Source organism: Solanum stenotomum, chromosome 2, assembly GCF_019186545.1.
Source record: "Solanum stenotomum isolate F172 chromosome 2, ASM1918654v1, whole genome shotgun sequence".
Lineage (NCBI taxonomy): Eukaryota > Viridiplantae > Streptophyta > Magnoliopsida > Solanales > Solanaceae > Solanum > Solanum stenotomum.
The window spans coordinates 5,493,037-5,510,597 of record NC_064283.1 but is presented as its reverse complement, the minus strand read 5'-3'; the positions used below and the strand labels follow the sequence as shown (position 1 = coordinate 5,510,597).

Genomic DNA, 17,561 nt, shown 5'->3' with positions numbered 1-17,561 from the left:
CTAATTTGGATTAGTTGCCACGTTCCGTCATAATCATTGGATCGGGTACCACGTTCCGGTATGCTAACTGTTTGGGTTTAGGTTCCATGAGAGGACAAATGTGTTAATTGTGTATCTTGAGAAATGTGAAATTATACGTTGTTCTTAAATGATGATGATATTGTATATGTTTGATATATGCATGTGATTATCTTTGTTGTAATGGCTTATGTATGTTGCACTTAATGGAACAGGCGCGTGATCCTACCAATACACTGTGTTTGTGTACTGATATTACACTTACTCTTTCTTTGTTGAGTACAGGGCATCTTCAGGCGGCTATTGACATATCTCGCTTAGAAGATCAATGATCACTTTCGAATTCAAAGGTGAGTCAGTTCTTCTGGGCTGTCATGAGTTTTCTTTCTATCTATATATGTCCACATTTCAGACTTAGATTTTCTAGTTAGTTATTAGTTCATTAGTTGGGGTTGTATCCCTTCTTGTTTAGACTTGTTGAACTTTAGATGTTTTGGTACATTGACTTTCAGGTTCTAGGTGTATTTTCCACATTGTTTAGTTGTTAGATCTTTTGGAAGTTTATGGGAACTTCAGTCTTTAGCTATTTAACTTGCTTTCGTAACTTAAATGCTTTACTTTTTGGTTTAGTTGCTTGGTTTGGGTTGTAGTAGTGGTTCTCCCACCGGAGGGTTAGTGTGGGTGCCAATCACGATGGTCTGGGTCGTGACAACATAACAATATGATGTAACCTAGTGATTTCAGTCGCCTTGAAAGAGTAAAGACACAAACTTAAAGTGTTCATGTGTTTGAATCTCACTAATAGGAAAAAAAAAATCACTTTTTAAGAAGAGCAGGTTCGCTTTAACACTTAGACACTCTTTGTGAAATTTCTGGCTCCGCCACTGGATTAAGAAAATAGACAATTCACTAATTCAATAAATTTATAACCTAGACCAGTTAAAGCAAAAGTTACTACGGGTAAAAAAATATCCTTAAACTATGTGAAAGGAACAAAAATGCCCCTCCCGTTTATAGTTTGGCTCAAGAATGTCTTTATTGTCAATACTTTGGTTCAAAAATGCCCTTAAACTATGCGAAAGGAACAAAAAAGCCCTCCGTTTGTAGTTTGGTCTAAAAATGCTCTTGCCGTCAATACTTTGGTCCAAAAATGCCCTTATTGTTATTTAATGGGTCAAAAATGCTCATTTTCTAAATATATATATTATTATTTTCTTTTTGAGACTTCTTTTTCAATTAATATTTTTTTAAAAAAAATTAGCAAATGTTTATCTTACTTCAATTCATAAAAAAAATAAAAAATAAAAATATTTCTTATTTTATTATCATTAATTTTTATTGTTATATAAATATAAATTAATGATGGATATACTATGATCTTATATATATGACATATATTATATGTCGAAAGGGTACATGAAGTTATTCTATTTTAATTGATAAAATGAGATTAAGAAGAAAAAAAATATTTCCTACATTTTTATTTGTTATAGTAATTTTAGAAGAAAGAAAACAAGAATAATGTTCTTTAATAATATTTTAATTAGGAAGAAGATGTGTTTAAAGAGAAAAAAATAATATATTTATTTGGAAAAGGGAATTTTTGACCCATTTTGTAACTATATGGGCATTTCTGGACCAAAGTATTGACTGCAATGACATTTTTGAGCCAAAGTATTGACGATAAAGACATTTTTTAGCCAAACTATAAACGGAGGGGATTTTTCTTCATTTCACATAGTTTAAAGGCATTTTGATGCTTTTCCCTATTTTATTATGCGTTGTGATTAACGGAGTCAAGTTCACTTGATCTTAATAATTTTAGTTCAAATTTTATATTTATTTTAAATTTTTTATTAAATATATATAAATTGTATAGTTTAAAAAAATCATAATAACTTAATAGACTAAAAATTCTGAATCCATTAAGTTCTAAGTTATAATTTTGGTGATTAATATTATTTACTTTAAAAAATAACTAATATTAAAAGGTATAATCTAACCTTTTTTTAAAATTGATTTTATTTTAATTTTGTAATTTAACAAATATTTTAGGAAGAATATTTTGACTCATATTAACAAATAACAACTAACAAGTAATATAAGAGGGAGAGAGTATAAGGTAATGAAATTTGCACGTTTATTTCTTAATACATTTTATTACAACAACTGCTTTTTACTTTACAATGTGAACATACACATACTTGTAAAAGAGTAATGTTTACTCTAATCCATCTTATTGGGGAATATATTTTATTCTAACTTTGATGCTCTTTTCATTTTTCATAATCAATATTTTAATTAAGATACAAAAGCAAGCTTGTCTTTGTTCTTTCTTTAGAATAATTAAAAAAAAATAGAAGCGCATAGTTAAGAAATCACGTGGTAATCTTTCAATATAATACTTAGGAAAATATATATAAATTGCTTCTAGACTTGTTCGATCGAACAGAATAAATATCACTTTAAAAAAAACCCAAAACTTAAGTTAGTAATAGTTTCCAATTTTAAAGTTAAAAACGTAGTTCTTTTAATGTAGTTCAATTGTCAAAAGTCATCATGTAAATATGGACAATTGTAGTATCGTATATCTTGTATTCTTTTTTAATAGACGTGAGAAAAGTTAAAATGACAATTAAAATAAAATAGACGGAATATCTTAAATAATTAATGTTATTCTTTATTTTTATCCCTATCTAAGAGTTTCCAATCTTTTTACTCTTTTGATGACTCGTACACACAACTTCAACGCCTTAAGGTTGGAGATGAAGGGTGTTTACCACTCAAATAATTTTAATTCTCATCGTAGTAGAACAATTTAATTAGATAATCTAGATCAATGAGCTGGAATCAATGTATCTCAAGTTTAAATATTATTGAATTAATATATGAATTCTAACATGGGATCCATGCCTAATTAGAATTTAAATTATCAAAATCACATAAATAGCATTTGATACTCTTAAAACAGTGAAAAGGATTAATTTGATCCATTTTTTATTAACTTATAGAAATAAGACAATTACACTCTCCTTTGGATTTTGATCATAATAAAAGTCCTTATTATTTAGTAGCCCACTTATACTCTTAAAATTAATGGATCTCTGTGTGTAATAATTTAAAGGGATTAAAGGCAATTTTTGTCATTTTTCACCAACGAATTATTTCATTTTGCATAGGTTTAAAAAAAATTAGTACTTTGACCTTTTTAATTACTTGTGAATTAAAGTACTTTAGTTTTGAAAGTTATAAATGGATTATTTGAGTAACGGCCGTGACTTTTTTGGGACCAAAATTAAACGGATGGGCATAGTTATCCTATTTTCCATAGTTAAGGCAAAATTAAATTTATTATTTTTATCGTAAAATATAAGCAATATACTACCAACAATATAGACAAGAAATATGAAGAGAAGAATGTAGAGATCGTCTTATTTAAATGTCTTTAATTAATTCTCTCTTACAATGGTGAATGACAACCCTATTTATAAATTGAGAAATCATCCAAAAATCACTACGATAAATGCCCAAATTAATGGATACATTTTTATCCAAAATGGTTCATAAAACTTAGGAAATATACATACATGAATGTAAGTAGTTCATGTATTAACTAAATGGACACTCTTCTAATTCAATGGATTACAACAATTTCCCCCTTAAAGTATTTTAGCACTAACTCTATGATCTATTATTTTCGTTTTTAACAGTAACTAGAAAATTATGTAACAACATAGAACAATATAATCTATTCAAATATCATATTTATTAAAATAATACAATACAACATAATATAACATGAAATAAAAAGTAACAACCATCCAAAAGTGTTAAAGTATTTTAGCACTAACTATATGCTCTATCATTTTTTTTTAATGATAACTAGGAGAATCAAGTAGATTTTAAAGATAATAAAGGGCAAAGTCCGTTCTTTTTCCACAATTAACTCTAGTATATAATGTGCATGAATTCCTTCCAAAAATATCATATACTTCTTCAATCTCTAGTTTTCTAGTCTTTTTTTTTCTGCCATCTACTCTAAAATTAATGGCTTCTTCTCAATCTACTCTCTCACCCCTCTTCTCTACACCACCAGCAACTTCTTTACAAATAGCTCCTACTACTAGGTGAGTTTTATTTGAAACAAAAAAGTTTATATTTTTGTGTATATCATCCTTGTATACTTACTGTATATTATGTATGTCCATATAGTATGTCGTAGAGGCGGTGTGGTTATTTTTAATTGTAATTGGAAAAATTCATTTATATTATTGTTTGATGTGATCTCAGTAGTGATGAGGAGTCTGCTTATATTGACTGGGACAATCTTGGATTCCAATTAATGCAAACTGATTATATGTACGTGACAAAATGCTCTGATGATGGAATATTTAAACAAGGACAACTTAATCGTTATGGCAATATCCAATTGAGCCCATCTGCTGGTGTCTTGAACTATGGACAGGTAAAAATAAAATAAAAATTAGGGCCACAAATCACAATCTAACATATACTAAAAATCATTCAAAAAATATCTAATTTTTTTGTTTAAACAGGGATTGTTTGAAGGTACAAAAGCGTATAGAAGAGAGGATGGACGAGTATTTCTATTTCGTCCTGAACAGAACGCGATAAGAATGCAAATTGGTGCGGAGAGAATGTGCATGCCATCTCCTTCGACTGATCAATTTGTTGAGGCTGTTAAGCAAACGGCTCTGGCTAACAAGCGTTGGGTAATTAATTATTACCAATCGCCTCAATCCTAATCAAGCTTAGCTTGTTACTTTAAAGTTAAATTGAGGGATTGTTATTAAATGTGCAGATTCCTCCTTTTGGAAAAGGGGCACTATACATTAGGCCTCTTTTAATAGGCACTGGTCCAATTTTGGGTTTGGCTCCAGCACCTGAGTACACTTTTCTTGTCTATGCCTGCCCTGTGGGGAATTATTTCAAGGTTAGTTTTAAATTAAAAAAATTACAGTAGCTTTTTAATTTTGTCTTACATCTTTCTCTGGTTCCATTCACACTTCTTTATTTTTACTTTAAAGAATGACTGAAAAAATAAATAAAATAAAAATTAAAAACTCAAGTAATAATAATCAAAGAAAGTTAAAAGAAAAAATTATGGGTGAAAAAAATCAGATAGACCACTGAACTTTGCTAGAAGGATTATATATACTCCTACATGAATTTTTTTAAATTAATTTCGTTAGATGAAAAGGGTATGTGTGCGCCACTTTTGCAACAATAAGATATATATGAAACATTTTTTCAACGAAGAGTATATCAATGATAAATGGCAAGTTTTTTCTCTTTTTTTTTTTTACTATCATTGTATATGCTAATTATTGCAATTGCAGCAAGGGACAGGGCCACTGAACTTATACGTTGAAGAGGACGTGCATCGTGCCTCACGTGGTGGAGCTGGCGGAGTCAAAAGCATTACTAACTATGCTCCCGTAAAAAAATACATACATACTTACTAAATTATAGTATATAGTTTTATTAAATTTCATGCGAATAATTAGGTACTGATTTTTTTTTAATGTAGGTTTTAAAAGCTACGAAGAATGCAAAAGAAAATGGATATTCAGATGTACTATATGTTGATGCAGTAAATAAGAAATATATTGAAGAAGTGTCTTCTTGCAATATTTTCCTTGTAAAAGGAAAGGTACTTTCAACTCCAATAGCCAAAGGAACTATTCTTGAAGGAATAACAAGAAAAAGCATCATAGACATTGCACTTGATCTTGGATATACGGTACACAAAAAAAAAAACAAGGCCTCTATGCTCAATCGAATAAGAAAGCTTGGCTTGATTTGACTAAGCATTTTGATTTAGGATTTTTTATTTTTTTGCCAAATTAATACAGGTTGAGGAACGTTTAATTGAAGTTGATGAATTGTTTATTGCTGATGAAGTTTTCTGTACGGGAACTGCAGTTGGTGTTGCTCCTGTTGGAAGTATCACATATAAAGGCCAAAGGTAAATTACAATATTCAAACAAAAAAAAAAATGCATTTTAATATACAAATTTATTTAGTCAATGCTATAAGATCTTTCAAAATATTTTAAGGATAAATTACGGAAATTTCACTAATTTATGAGCTAATTACTTAATTTTGATGCTAATTTGCAATATTATGAATGTTATCCGATTTACTTCGGATACATGTATCTAGCATGCCTAGATACATGTATCCCATATATATGGTGTCAAAATTAGGTGTCATTTGTTCTAGATATGTTGTATCCAAGTGGATCACATGTATATGATCCTCTCGCTTGCATATCTTCCTATCTCGCTCACATCTCTCCTCTCTTGCTTGCCTCTCTCCCTATATCTGATATCCCAAATACATGTATGTAATATCTCAGATACATGTAGCCTGAGATTATTCACTGGGGATCTCGCTCGCCTCCCTCCTATCTCACTCCCCTCAATCTTTCTCTTGCTCGTCTCTCTCCTTATTTTAATGTATCTGGTAGCAAAAATACAAATATTTAGGTGTGTCTGACTTGAAATCAAGTATGAAATTATTAATTCGTGAGACAATTTGTATTATTTCAAACTATTGAAAAAGTAGTAAATATGATAATAATTTACTGTCTAATGTAGTTTATCTGTACTTGGGTTAATCAAATATAAAGATATATTTAGTGTTATTTAATTTTACTTAATAGCTACTCCATTCTTTTCCATTCCTTCTCAATAAGTACTTTTTGTAAGTATTTAAATTTTGTGGTGCAGGATTGAATATAAAATAAGCTCAGATCAGTCGTGCAAGCAATTTTATTCAAGATTAGTAGGGATACAAAGAGGTGTTATCAAGGATGAAAGGAATTGGATCGTGGAGATTGAATGATTTTAAAGTTTCTTAACAAATCTTTTTGCGATTATATATATTAATGCATGAGCAAGTTGTATGTAATAATACTATATATATATATATATATATATATATATATATATATATAGACACACTAGTAATCATTGATGGTATATGAAATTTTACGAGCTCTTGTGACAATAATATATGTAAATTATTGGTTGTTTATATAACGTAACCTATCATTATCTGCGTCAAATTTATTGTTTAAGTTTGTCTCATTCCAATATTATATGAGCTATTTTTATTTTTCAAAACTCAATTATATCCTCTATTGATCTTGAATCTTAAACTGTCATTTAAATAGATGCAAAATGTCAATAAGACGATAATATTGATGCCTTTAATTAGTTGCACTGCTAAGAGTAAAAAGTTGTAGCTCATAATCCTCAACTAACATTCACATGCCTAAATTATGTTTGTCGACAATGGTCACATTCACATGCCTAAATTATGTTTGTCGATGGATCGGAGCCCAAAATATTAGCACCGAGTTGTAGGGTTGAAGTACTTAAATATTTGTTTTTGTGCTCACCATTTAAAATGTATTCATAGCACATAAACTTTTTTGATATATTTATCTATTTCAAAGCAATTTTACATATACTATGTCAAAAATTGACCTAAATTTTAATCATATATAACTTTAGATACCACATGTCTAAAATTGTTTTGGAATGGACACTGAAAATCCGTAAATCTGTAGATTACTTTTTTTCTTATAAAATATGTACAAATTAAATAATGATATCTAAAAAGATAATCATAAATGTTTTACGACTATAGTATGTTGTGGTCCTTACTCACGTTAATAAGCCCAAATTGTAATCTTCCGAGTTAAATAGAACCAATGGGTAGATAAATTCTTTGGACCACCAAGCCAACAAATTAAATTACTTGCACAGCACATAGACCATGCATATTGAACAAGCTTGGTGAGAATATTACACTTAAATAGAGAAGATTAGTTCACATTAATAGCATCTCATACTTAAAAATATTGTTAATGACTTTTATAACATCAAAGTGAAGCTACTGTGAACACCTAATTTTTGACCAAAACATCAAGATTTTACATCAATTTAATACTTAAATATTATTATTTCAGTAGGGTTATATTTAAAATAAATGAAAATTTAAATCTGAAAATCACAACAGATTATAAGCTCACTTTATGTTTAAAGTTTAATAAAGAAAGCTTGTGAATTTAATGTATTTGTTTTAATCCTTTAACTTTTAACTAGTCTAAAAATAAATAAATAATAATAATTGTATATCTTATAAAAAATTAGAAGAAAAAAAAAAGATAAAAAGAAGAGTCCAAACAATTGTAAATTACCTTACCTTTATCCTAATTACCCCCAACTTCTTAACTTATTTCCTAAAAATCCTCCTCCCATTTAGTTTATTTTTATTTTTATTCTATTTATTTATTATTATTTTTTGCCTCTTGCACGATCTTTTCTCATTTATTTTACACGTTTCTTTTTGTTTATTATTATTAAATTTTTTTTCTTTTCTTTCTTTTCTCTTCGTTCTTTCTTTCTGTTTGTTTGTTTTATTATTATTTATTATTTGTTTTGTTAATATTATATTACTATTTTTTATTTCATTCCCTTATCTCAACCTTAAAATTCTCAACTAGATTTCAAACAAAACTACCCACTCTTTCACGTTCCTTTAAGTTAGCATCAGACTCACACCTAAAATATTATAAAAACACGCTCAGTAGAGAAATTACAGAGGATACACACATACACAGAGAAAAAAAAAAACTAGAGCAAAAGCAAAGAGAAGAAAAGTGAGTTTTTCTTTTGAGAATTAAGTCTAGAGTTAAGAGGTTTTGTTCGGGGTTCCAAGTTTGTGGATCTTAAAGTTAGCCTTGCTAAACTTTGGAAATCTGTAGATTTTTACGTTATTCTTCATTGTTTAGTCAAAAACAATTTGAAGGTGCGTTCTTGCCTTAGCCTATTTATATTATTTTATTTTGAATTGTTTTCATGTAAACTATATGTTTAATCCTTTTTGTAGAATCATGAAAAAAAAAGCATGTATCCCATGAATTTCTCAATTTTTTCTTGAACAATGTTCCATGTTTTTGTTTTTAGCTTCATGTTATTTTTTCCGTAATTTAAGAAGACATAAGTGTGTTTTGTTTGTGATAATTAGATATTAATTTCATATATTTAATCGCATGCTCATTACTTGAATTGATTATTAATCGATGTGATTAGAAGATAATAGTTTAATTTAATTGATTAGTGATTCAGAAAAGTTTTTGTGGAATATGTTTTAGTCTTTTTAATATATTAAAAATAATTTATCTTTATAATAAGAGTAAGATGATTATCGCTTTAATTCGAATTATTAAGGTATATAATTAAGAGGTATGACTATTATTTAGGGTTATATGGTAAAAAATAAAATAAAAATGAGGAAGATTGATTAGCAAAGCAGTAAAGAAAAAGAAAAAAAAAAAAAGAAGAAGAGAAACAGAATGTCCAAAAAAGATTTAAAATATAAAAATAAAGGACAAAGTAGAAAGAAACAGAAAAAAAACGTAAAAAAAATAAAAATAAAAAAATACGAAGAGACAGAATGAAAAAAAAATTAATAAAAATATAAATTAATAAAACCAAAAAAAAAATATAAAAAAGGAAAAAAAAAGTAAGGAAAAAGACTTGCAAAGAAAAAAGAAAAAAAATTAAAAATAAAAAGGAAAAATCTTCCTAAAAATAGTCCTAATCTATTTAGAATTTCTTGCTAAAACTAATTCCAAATCACATAAAATTTTATTTCTATTCTAAATCTAACTAAAAAATACAATCCTAAAATACTCAAACTCAAAAATTCTCAATCCTACACAAATTCTAATTCCTAGCAATTAGATACCTACATATTTTCTATCCACAATAAAAAAAAAATACAAATACATGAAAAAAGGAGAAGAAAAGAAATTACAGGACATTTCAACATTTGTAAATATCCATCTCTTAACTTTATTTTATTATTATGTTTAAATAGAATTATGTGATATACATATTTTTAATTAATGAACATATATTAATAAAATAAAGTAGTCTTAAATAGGTTTAAAATAAATCAAAGAATGAGGGTAAATAACATTTTTATTAAGCTAATAATATAATATTCAAAAATTAATTTAAGTCATCTATATAGTCAATAAAGCGACCGTGCTAAAACCACGGGACTCGAGGGGTGCCTAACACCTTCCCCTTGGTCAACAGAATTCCTTACCCGAATTTCTAGTTCGCAGACCAATAAAAATAAAGAGTCAAATTCTCTTTTGATTAGGGGTTTAAATAATAAGGTGACTTGGAACACCAAAACTCCTAATCAAAAGGAAATTTGGCTCTTTATTTTTATTGGTCTGCGAACTAGAAATTCGAGTAAGGAATTATGTTGACCAAGGGAAGGTGTTAGGCACCCCTCGAGTCCCGTGGTTCTAGCACGGTCGCTTTATTGACTATATATATGACTTAGATTAATTTTTGAATATTATATTATTAGCTTAATAAAAATGCTATTTACCGTCATTCCTTGATTTATTTTAAACCTATTTAAGACTACTTTATTTTATTAATATATGTTCATTAATTAAAAATATGTATATCACATAATTTTATTTAAACATAATAATAAAATAAAGTTAAGAGATGGATATTTACAAATCTTGAAATGTCCTGTAACTTCTTTTCTTCTCCTTTTTCATGTATTTGTATTTTTTTTTTTATTGTGGATAGAAAATATGTAGGTATCTAATTGCTAGGAAGTAGAATTTGTGTAGGATTGAGATTTTTTGAGTTTGAGTATTTTAGGATTGTATTTTTTAGTTAGATTTAGAATAGAAATAAAATTTTATGTGATTTGAAATTAGTTTTAACAAGAAATTCTAAATAGATTAGAACTATTTTTAGGAAGATTTTTCCTTTTTATTTTTAATTTTTTTTTTCTTTTTTTCTTTGCATGTCTTTTTCCTTACTTTTTTTTTTACATTTTTTTTTATTAATTTATATTTTTATTAATTTTTTTTTCATTCTGTCTCTTCGTATTTTTTTTATTTTTATTTTTTTACGTTTTTTTTTTCTGTTTCTTTCTACTTTATCCTTTATTTTTATATTTTAAATCTTTTTTGGACATTCTATTTCTCTTCTTCTTCTTTTTTTATTTTTCTTTTTCTTTTCTGCTTTGCTAATCAATCTACCTCATTTTTATTTTATTTTTTTACCATATAACCCTAAATAATAGTCATACCTCTTAATTATATACCTTAATAATTCGAATTAAAGCGATAATCATCTTACTCTTATTATAAAGACAAATTATTTTTAATATATTAAAAAGACTAAAACATATTCCACAAAAACTTTTCTGAATCACAAATCAATTAAATTAAACTATTAGCTTCTAAGCACATCGATTAATAATCAATTTAAGTAACGAGCATGCGATTAAATATATGAAATTAATATCTAATTATCACAAATAAAACACACTTATGTCTTCTTAAATTACGGAAAAAATAACATAAAGCTAAAAATAAAAACATGGAACATTGTTCAAGAAAAAATTGAGAAATTCATGGGATACATGTTTTCTTTTTTCATGATTCTACAAAAAGGATTAAACATATAGTTTACCTGAAAACAATTCAAAATAAAATAATATAAATAGGCTAAGGCAAGAACGCACCTTCAAATTGTTTTTGACTAAACAATGAAGAATAACGTAAAAATCTACAGATTTCCAAAGTTTAGCAAGGCTAACTTTAAGATCCACAAACTTGGAACTCCGAACAAAACCTCTTAACTCTAGACTTAATTCTCAAAAGAAAAACTCACTTTTCTTCTCTTTGCTTTTGCTCTAGTTTTTTTTTTTCTCTGTGTATGTGTGTATCCTCTGTAATTTCTCTACTGAGCGTGTTTTTATAATATTTTAGGTGTGAGTCTGGTGCTAACTTAAAGGAACGTGAAAGAGTGGGGAGTTTAGTTTGAAATCTAGTTGAGAATTTTAGGGTTGAGATAAGGGAATAAAATAAAAAATAGTAATATAATATTAACAAACAATTAATAAATAATAATAATAATAATTAAAAAAAAAAAAAGAACGAAGAGAAAAGAAAGAAAGAAAAAAAAATAATAATAATAAAAAAGAAACATGTAACAAAAAAAGTGAAAAGATCGTGCAAGAGGAAAAATAAATAAATAAATAGAATAAAAAATAAAATAAACTTAATGGGAGGAGGATTTTTAGGAAATAAGTTAAGGAAGTTGGGGGTAATTAGGATAAAGGTAAGGTAATTTACTATTGTTAGTACTCTTCTTTTTTTTCTTTTTCTTTTCCTTTTTTCTACTTTTTCATAATATATACGATTTTTTTTTTTTTTTAGACTAATTAAAAGTTAAAGGATTAAAACAAATACATTAAATTCACAAGCTTTCTTTATTAAACTTTAAACATAAAGTGAGCTTACAATTTTGTTGTAATTTTCAGATTTATTTTTTCATTTATTTTAAATATAACCCTACTGAAATAATAATATTTAAGTATTAAAATTGATGTAAAATCTTAATGTTTTGAAAAAAAAAATTAGGTGTTCACAGCTACTACTCTCTCCATTTCAAATTATCTCTCACATTTTCTTTTTACACACTTTTTAGAGAAATTACAAAAAAGAATATGTACCTTATTCATCAATATCAAAAACTTCCTATGTTTCATATTACCTCCTTATATCAAAACTTTCATTTTGCTTAATCAATTAAAAAAAAATTAAAATAGCATCAGTCTAATTTTTATTTAGTTTTAATATTAAATAATAATAATCAAATTTAAAATTACAAAATATAATTAATAAAATTAATTTAGTAAAATACACCTCTAATAAAAAGTTTCTTAAAAATATATCATATCAATATGACCCAAATAATATAAAATAGAAGGATGTCTCAAAATAATAAACTCTCGTTAATGAAGTATTTAGATCAGGTAAGCAAAAGTTACTTCTATTAAAGCATTAGCCATTATGGATATCTAGTTCCCTCTTTTGACTATGTGTACAGGGATAAGGCTAACAATAACCTTTTTGAACTATTCAAATTTACAATCAAAAATATAATTTTCTGGCCAAAAAGATTTTTCCTATAATATTATTTATGCATTGTGATTACCAAGAGGTGAAATTACTATAAAGTTTAGCCGATTGAATCAAATTTAATATTTTTTGTTTAATTTTATAGCTATCTTAAATAATTTATTAAATATGTATAAATTAAATATAGTTTAGAAACTCATAATAACTTAATAGAATTGATATATCGAACTCATAAGTTATAAATTATGAATCTGCCTTTGGTGATTTTTTTTATTTTTTTTTATAACAAGGGAAACCCGCAGCTGCTATCCTTTGGGTGTGCACAGGATAAAACCCCCGCTCCTATGCAATAGCTCGCAAACCACATAGGAGAGGTAACCCGCACTAGGCAAGTCTGGTGCGACGAGCTAGACCCAGAAGGCAAACCCCTTGCTTTCACTGGCAAGGGGTTTCAAACTTGAGACCTCCAACATAAAAGTCTCAAGCCCAAACCACTGGGCCACCCCGAAGGGTAATCTGCCTTTGGTGATTAATGTTGTTTACTTTCAAAAATAATAAATTTTAAAGGGCAATATGAGTTTTCATTTAAAAAATTAATTCAAACTTGATTTTGTAATTTAACAAAATTTTTAGGATGAATATTTTTAATAATATTGACAAGTAATGTAGGACAAATTACGTATAATTAAGGTAATGAAAATTACACGTTTTTCACCGGTCCATGAACGTTTGTTTTTTATTCCATTTTATTACAACCACTTTTTTTTATTCCATGGGGTAATTTGCAATGTGAACATATATAATTGAGCGGTTGTACCACATATGAACGTGGTGCAGGCTACTCATTTCTTTAAGGTTTTGAGTTTGAGTTCTGAGTTTGGAATAATTCTTAATAAAGAGCGCTTTCCTGAATGAGGCCCAATATATGCAATATAAATTTAAAATAGTCGAACTCCAATACAAATACCGAACATGAAAAATAAAGAGTGAATGTAATAAAATGTTTGCTCTAGTCCATCTCATTGGGGAATATATTTATTCTAACTTAGATGCTTTCATAATCAAGTTAACTGACTTGAGATCTCAGTTGTAAGTCAAAATTCTAGTTATACATAAAGAACAATTGGTAAACATATACGCATAACAAAAGTATTTAGAAAACATATTGCTTACATGAATAACAAAATCATATATGTTAAACGCATGATTAATACTATATATCTTAACAATTTCCACTTAGATGTTTAGCTTTGGCAATTGTTAGTATACTATGCCTTTAATTAACAAGTACTACCTCTTTTTCATATTACTTGCCCCATATTAAAAATAGTTGTTTTAATTTATTTGTGTTTATTTATGAAATCAAGAGAATTTTATTATATTTTTCTTTATTTATCATTAGTAATAAATAACTATATAAAGTAATAATAGTCAAATTTAGAGTCCTAAAATATTATAAATAAGATGAATTTAGTAAAATACACTTCTAATTAAAGCTTTCTTAAAAGGGAAACTTGTATGAAATAGCAAACTATTAATTCAAAATAAATGTTATAACCACAGTTTCATTTAATTCTAATCCGTAGTAAACACTTTGTCATTCGCCTCTCTCCCCAGAAATCTCGCTCACCACTCTCCCTCGCCTCTCTCACGACTCACTTTATACAAACACAGTATATAAATTGTGTTTGTATAAAGCGAGAGAAAACTGTATATAAAAATACAGATACATATCTCTTCGTTCTATATACATTTATAATTATACAATACAACTCTTCCCCTACCCAGTTCTATTTTGTATAATTTGTGTTGTATAAAGCGAGCGAGAGATTTGATATACAAATATTTTAATTCGATTCAATTGTATACAAATTCAAATTTTATGCAGATATACAAACACAATCATTGATACATATACATAGAATTTACATATATACAATTATCTAACCGATATACATATACAATTGCTGCGATTTTATACAAACAAGATGCCTGCTTGCGATTTATACAAATGAGATGCTCCATAGCAAACACAAACAACAAAATTGTAGCTATAAAGTGCAAATATAATTTGTACCATATAATTTTTGTGTTTGTTAAACCTAAAATCTATTCAAAACCAAAGCTTAATGAAGCCCAGAGGACCAATAATTAAGTTGGGCTTTATGTCACTAATCATCCCCTACTGAATTGGGCCCGTTATGTGTGGTGCAGCCTGCATTTGATAACTTATAGATCCAAAATAAAGCTCATACTGAGCCAAAAATAGATGACGGTGTTACTTAACAAATGACAAAAATTAGGATCATTTGCACTTTTGCCTCCCTTTTGTTTCCCACCCGGTGTTCAGAGTCCACATTGGAGCCCGACTAAATTCGGATCGCACATTGCAGGGACCATTCGGTGGTAGCGCTCCCAACATGATTTTCTCCATATCCAAGGCACGAATCGAAGACCTCTGGCAAAGGGTGAAGCAGTCTCACCACAGCACCATAACTCATGTTGGTCACTTTGGCCTCCTTTAATTTGCGATGGTCTTCCATTTTTTCTCTTCAAGATAAATACTCTCTCCGTCAAAAAAAGAATGACCTATTTTCTTTTTTAGTCTGCTTTAAAAAAAATGACTTTTTCCTTTTTTTTTTACAACATTTTACTTTCAACTTTCTATGTGACATATTTACGGCCATAAGATTAAAGTCCTACCTTTGACATAACTTCAATTTAGGACCACAAGATTAAAAGTCTTATTTATTTTCTTAAACTCTGTGCCAAGTTAAAATAAGTCACTTTATTTATAAAAAAAAAAAGAGGGAGTAATAATTTAAGCCAATAGTTTTTAATATTAAAATGACTTCTCGTAGCTTAGGTCAATATTAATTTTAGTATATATTTAGCAAAAAAATAACGAAACCCGACCCAACTAACCCGGTTATACCTCTTGGGTTGAAGTTGGTTTCCCCAACCTGCCAGGGCTACATTTTAGTGGCTCGGTTCGGCCTCGTTGGCACCCTGATATAAGGGTAAAGATTAAAAACCATTGATTTGAGAGGCAAAACTTAAAGATCGCTCCAAAATAGGGACAATTCATTTGAAAATTTGATTTTTAATGAATTAAAATGTGTTGAGATAATAAAATTTAGACAAATTTGTGGGGTTATATTTTTAGGGGATAATTTTGACAAATTTACCATAATGTATGTATCCACATCATTCATCAACGTAGGATTCCTATCACATCATTATTTAATTTTCCTGTTTGCATTAATCATTATTTGTTCTACTGCAACTAAATTGTTAAAAAAATAGATGACATATTGACAATATTCATCTGTCTTTACCTAAGATTTCGATCATGAGTAGGTCATTCAGCTTTCTTTAATTTTTTTATGACAACTTAATTCCCATGAATTGACCACTTAAGTACTAAGTCATTTCTTTCTTTAGCTAACATATAAATTAATGTTGTATGATTACGTGGATATAATTAATTCACACTTGCATCATTTTCCATAATAATTTGGAGCCCAATATTTCTTATTAATCTTGTTTCATTATTTAAGTACGTACCTTATTATATTCAAATCTTGGATCTGTCTTCGATCACATACATGAAAACAAGAGAGTATTAGTCACATAATTATAGTTCGTACTTGTTATAGAAAATGAAGAGCAAAAAGATAAGTTTCGTAGAGAGAGAGTTGTATTGATGTGTACACAGTTTCATTAACTAAGTCAAATCGTAGACATAGTATACTCAATCCAAGTGGGTACCAGCAAGACTTGATAATTACTTGTGTTAGAAAAGTCAGCCCAATGGTCTTCTTGTCTCAACTATAATTTCTGTCTCATTTAATGTAATTCTTATCCTTCTATTTCTGTCGAAAACGTTTGTTGTACTATGTTACAACTGACTTTGGCTTTATTCAATCAAAATTTCTGTTCTACATTTACATGTTACATTTATTTGAATGGCTCCTACTTAAAACTCTCCGGCTTTCTTATCTGTTAGACGTCCGTTGATCACTTCGAAATAACTTTAGATATACAGGTAAAACAAACCACATTCAATTATATATGTATGGAAAATAGTTAATATATGTTGATATTCGTACAAATATGTTTGAACTTTCATTAGTATAAAATTTCAAACACAACATATCTGAAGTCATTTTAAAGTGGGAGACGTGTTATAATTTTTAATGAGTTAGATGATAATACCAATGTCAGATATCTGTACATTTCGATCATCCTATCCAAAGTTAACATAGACAAAAATGGGTTGAGTCGAGATCACAATGAGTCATAATAAGCAAATATAAGAACCAAACCAACTTGCCCATTATTTTACAATTCCAAATTACTTATATTCCATGACTCCACTAATATAAGAGACTTATAAAATAATGATTTGAATGTATTATTAATTGTTACACATCAACACCAAATGAGCAGTATATATCAAAAATACATTTTCATGAATTAAAACATTTTTTAAAGGTTGAATGTTTTTTCAGTGGATTAACTTGAGCATAAT

The 17,561-nt window shown here is 27.8% G+C and overlaps 1 protein-coding gene across 2 annotated transcripts; it reads left to right on the top strand.

The window, feature by feature from the left end:
• Positions 1-4,018: 4,018 nt before the first annotated feature.
• On the top strand, positions 4,019-6,965 carry LOC125855531 (branched-chain-amino-acid aminotransferase 2, chloroplastic-like). 2 transcript variants are annotated; one of them, XM_049535262.1, is made up of 8 exons: positions 4,019-4,145; positions 4,312-4,483; positions 4,575-4,751; positions 4,841-4,972; positions 5,379-5,477; positions 5,570-5,782; positions 5,895-6,007; positions 6,774-6,965. In XM_049535262.1, the coding sequence occupies exons 1-8, from the start codon at positions 4,066-4,068 to the stop codon at positions 6,886-6,888; spliced, it is 1,101 nt and encodes a 366-aa protein (XP_049391219.1). In that variant the 5' UTR covers positions 4,019-4,065; the 3' UTR covers positions 6,889-6,965. The 2 variants fall into 2 exon arrangements, with proteins under 2 accessions (XP_049391219.1, XP_049391218.1); XM_049535261.1 differs by having other exon boundaries at positions 4,031-4,145; positions 4,309-4,483.
• Positions 6,966-17,561: the final 10,596 nt, after the last annotated feature.

What these genes read in the sequence shown, in the direction of transcription:
- LOC125855531 (XM_049535261.1), top strand. Translation starts at nt 4,066, where the DNA reads ATGGCTTCTTCTCAATCTACTCTCTCACCCCTCTTCTCTACACCACCA. An exon ending in GTGTCTTGAACTATGGACAG is followed by an intron (nt 4,484 to 4,574) that starts GTAAAAATAAAA and finishes TTGTTTAAACAG; the next exon opens with GGATTGTTTGAAGGTACAAA. An exon ending in CTGTGGGGAATTATTTCAAG is followed by an intron (nt 4,973 to 5,378) that starts GTTAGTTTTAAA and finishes TTGCAATTGCAG; the next exon opens with CAAGGGACAGGGCCACTGAA.